At 38.1% G+C, this 1,939-nt stretch overlaps 1 protein-coding gene across 1 annotated transcript; it reads left to right on the top strand.

Annotated features, from left to right (window-relative positions):
* LOC120916026 (chemokine-like receptor 1) lies at positions 1 to 1,096 on the top strand. Its single transcript, XM_040326875.1, has one exon. The coding sequence runs from the start codon at positions 102 to 104 to the stop codon at positions 981 to 983; it is 882 nt and encodes a 293-aa protein (XP_040182809.1). The 5' UTR covers positions 1 to 101; the 3' UTR covers positions 984 to 1,096.
* Positions 1,097 to 1,939: the final 843 nt, after the last annotated feature.

Raw genomic sequence — 1,939 nt, 5'->3', positions numbered from 1 at the left:
TGGTTAGAATGTTTCTTCACAAGTCTCGGTGTACCTTTGTTACATATTTCTTAAATCGATTTAATTTTGCAGAGCATCAAACTTGAAATCTGACCCCTGACATGTCTGGAAGTATGGAGATCAACACCACTGAAGAAACTTACACAGATCAAGAATTTGATATGACTTTGATTAAAATACTCGATGTTTCATACATGGTGGGTTTATCAGGAATATGTTTGCTGGGAATAACTGGAAATGGTCTGGTCATCTGGTTTGTTGCCTTCAAAATGAAAAAGTCGGTCAACTCAGTTTGGTTCTTAAGTTTAGCTTTTGCTGATTTCACCTTCAGCCTTTTCCTACCCTTAACTATCACTTACTATGCCCTTGACGGTCACTGGCCGTTTGGAAGCTTCATGTGCAAGCTTAACCGTTTTGTATTATATCTCAATATGTGTGCCAGTGTCCTACAACTCACCGTCATCAGCATTGATCGCTGCATCTCCATAGTCTTCCCTGTCTGGTGTCGGAACCATCGCACCGTGAGACTGGCTGTGAAAGTCATTCTTGTACTTTGGATTGCATCTTTTCTACTCAATGTATCTTACTTCATACATACAGATACATATGCTGACAAAGACACCCGTGTGGATTGTTATGTAGATTGGTCAATTCACAATATACAAGTTATAATAAGATTTATCGCTCTGTTTGTTATACCTTTTATCGTCATTATCTTCTGTTACACTTTCATCTTTTTGCGTATTCAAAGAAATCCCAGAATAACATCTACCAAACCTTTCAAAGTGATTGCTGCCGTCATCATTTCCTTCTTTATTTGCTGGTTTCCTCACCATGTATTTTCTATCATGGGTTCATACGGCACGTATAATCGTGATCTCTGGCTTGTGCTTTCTATAGGCAATATAACATCACGCATATTGGCATTCTCAAACAGCTGTGTGAATCCTCTTCTCTACGTCTTCATTGGCCAAGACTTCTAACAAAAATTCTGGAGTGCCATTAAATCTGGTTTTGAGAGAGCTTTCACCGAGGATTCCAACCTGACAGATCCAAAGAGACGCAGAGATTTACCTGATCATGCCATAAGCCAAATGTGATATTTGAGTTATTTCACCACATATTAATGGATGATGTGGCAATGTTTGCTGATAAATATGCTTTATTCATAAAAATAATTGTGGTTGAATACTGAAGGATCCTGATAGACACGTGCAGTTTGTTTAATTTTGAATTTGAATTACAATAGTAACCGAATTCGATTCGATTCAAATAGTTTTCGAATCAATTTCAAATAGTTTTCAAATACAAAAAGTTTTCAAATTCAAATCGTTTTTGAATTCAAATCGTTTTCAAATTCGAATAAATATTCGTGACCCACGGCTGGGCATCTTAAAGGGGACGTACCTGTACGTCCATGTGCCCAGCCGTGCCATTCTGCCAACGTAAGTAGTCGTGTGGCGGTCCTTAAGCGGTTAAACGGCTTTAACTAAATGAATTTATGTAAATAATAAATCGAAACGAAATGAAACAAAACACATTTTCACGTTCTGCACATGTCTATAGCCTGAACAATGTGTATATGGAAAGCAAAAACTTTTTTAATCACTTTGGAAACTGTAAAAAATGATTAGAATCCTTTCCTTTTTTTAGTTTCCCTGCACCATAGTATATCCAAAGTGAGAGCAAATCCCCTGTAAGACAGTTGTCACCATAACAGGTGTCCCCAATCACATTTCTACGTACCTTCTGTTCCAATGCCAACCATAACATTTTGGGCCAGTTCACAGTGCGTTTTTGGTGCATTTAGGTGCGTTCCGGTGTGTTTCAGTGCATTTTTGATGTGTTTTACAGCGTTCCAGTACAGTCCAGTGCAGGTAAAATGCAGCATGTTCTACTTTTTTTTTTATGGAACTGGAACGCACTGGAACTGCAAGCA

The sequence above is a fragment of the Rana temporaria genome, chromosome 10, assembly GCF_905171775.1.
Source record: "Rana temporaria chromosome 10, aRanTem1.1, whole genome shotgun sequence".
NCBI classification, from domain to species: Eukaryota; Metazoa; Chordata; class Amphibia; order Anura; family Ranidae; genus Rana; species Rana temporaria.
Note: the sequence above shows the minus strand (reverse complement) of the source record. Positions and strands in the feature narration are given on the sequence as shown.

Excerpts from the sequence above, each read along its gene's own strand:
- LOC120916026 (XM_040326875.1), top strand. The coding sequence starts at position 102 with ATGTCTGGAAGTATGGAGATCAACACCACTGAAGAAACTTACACAGAT.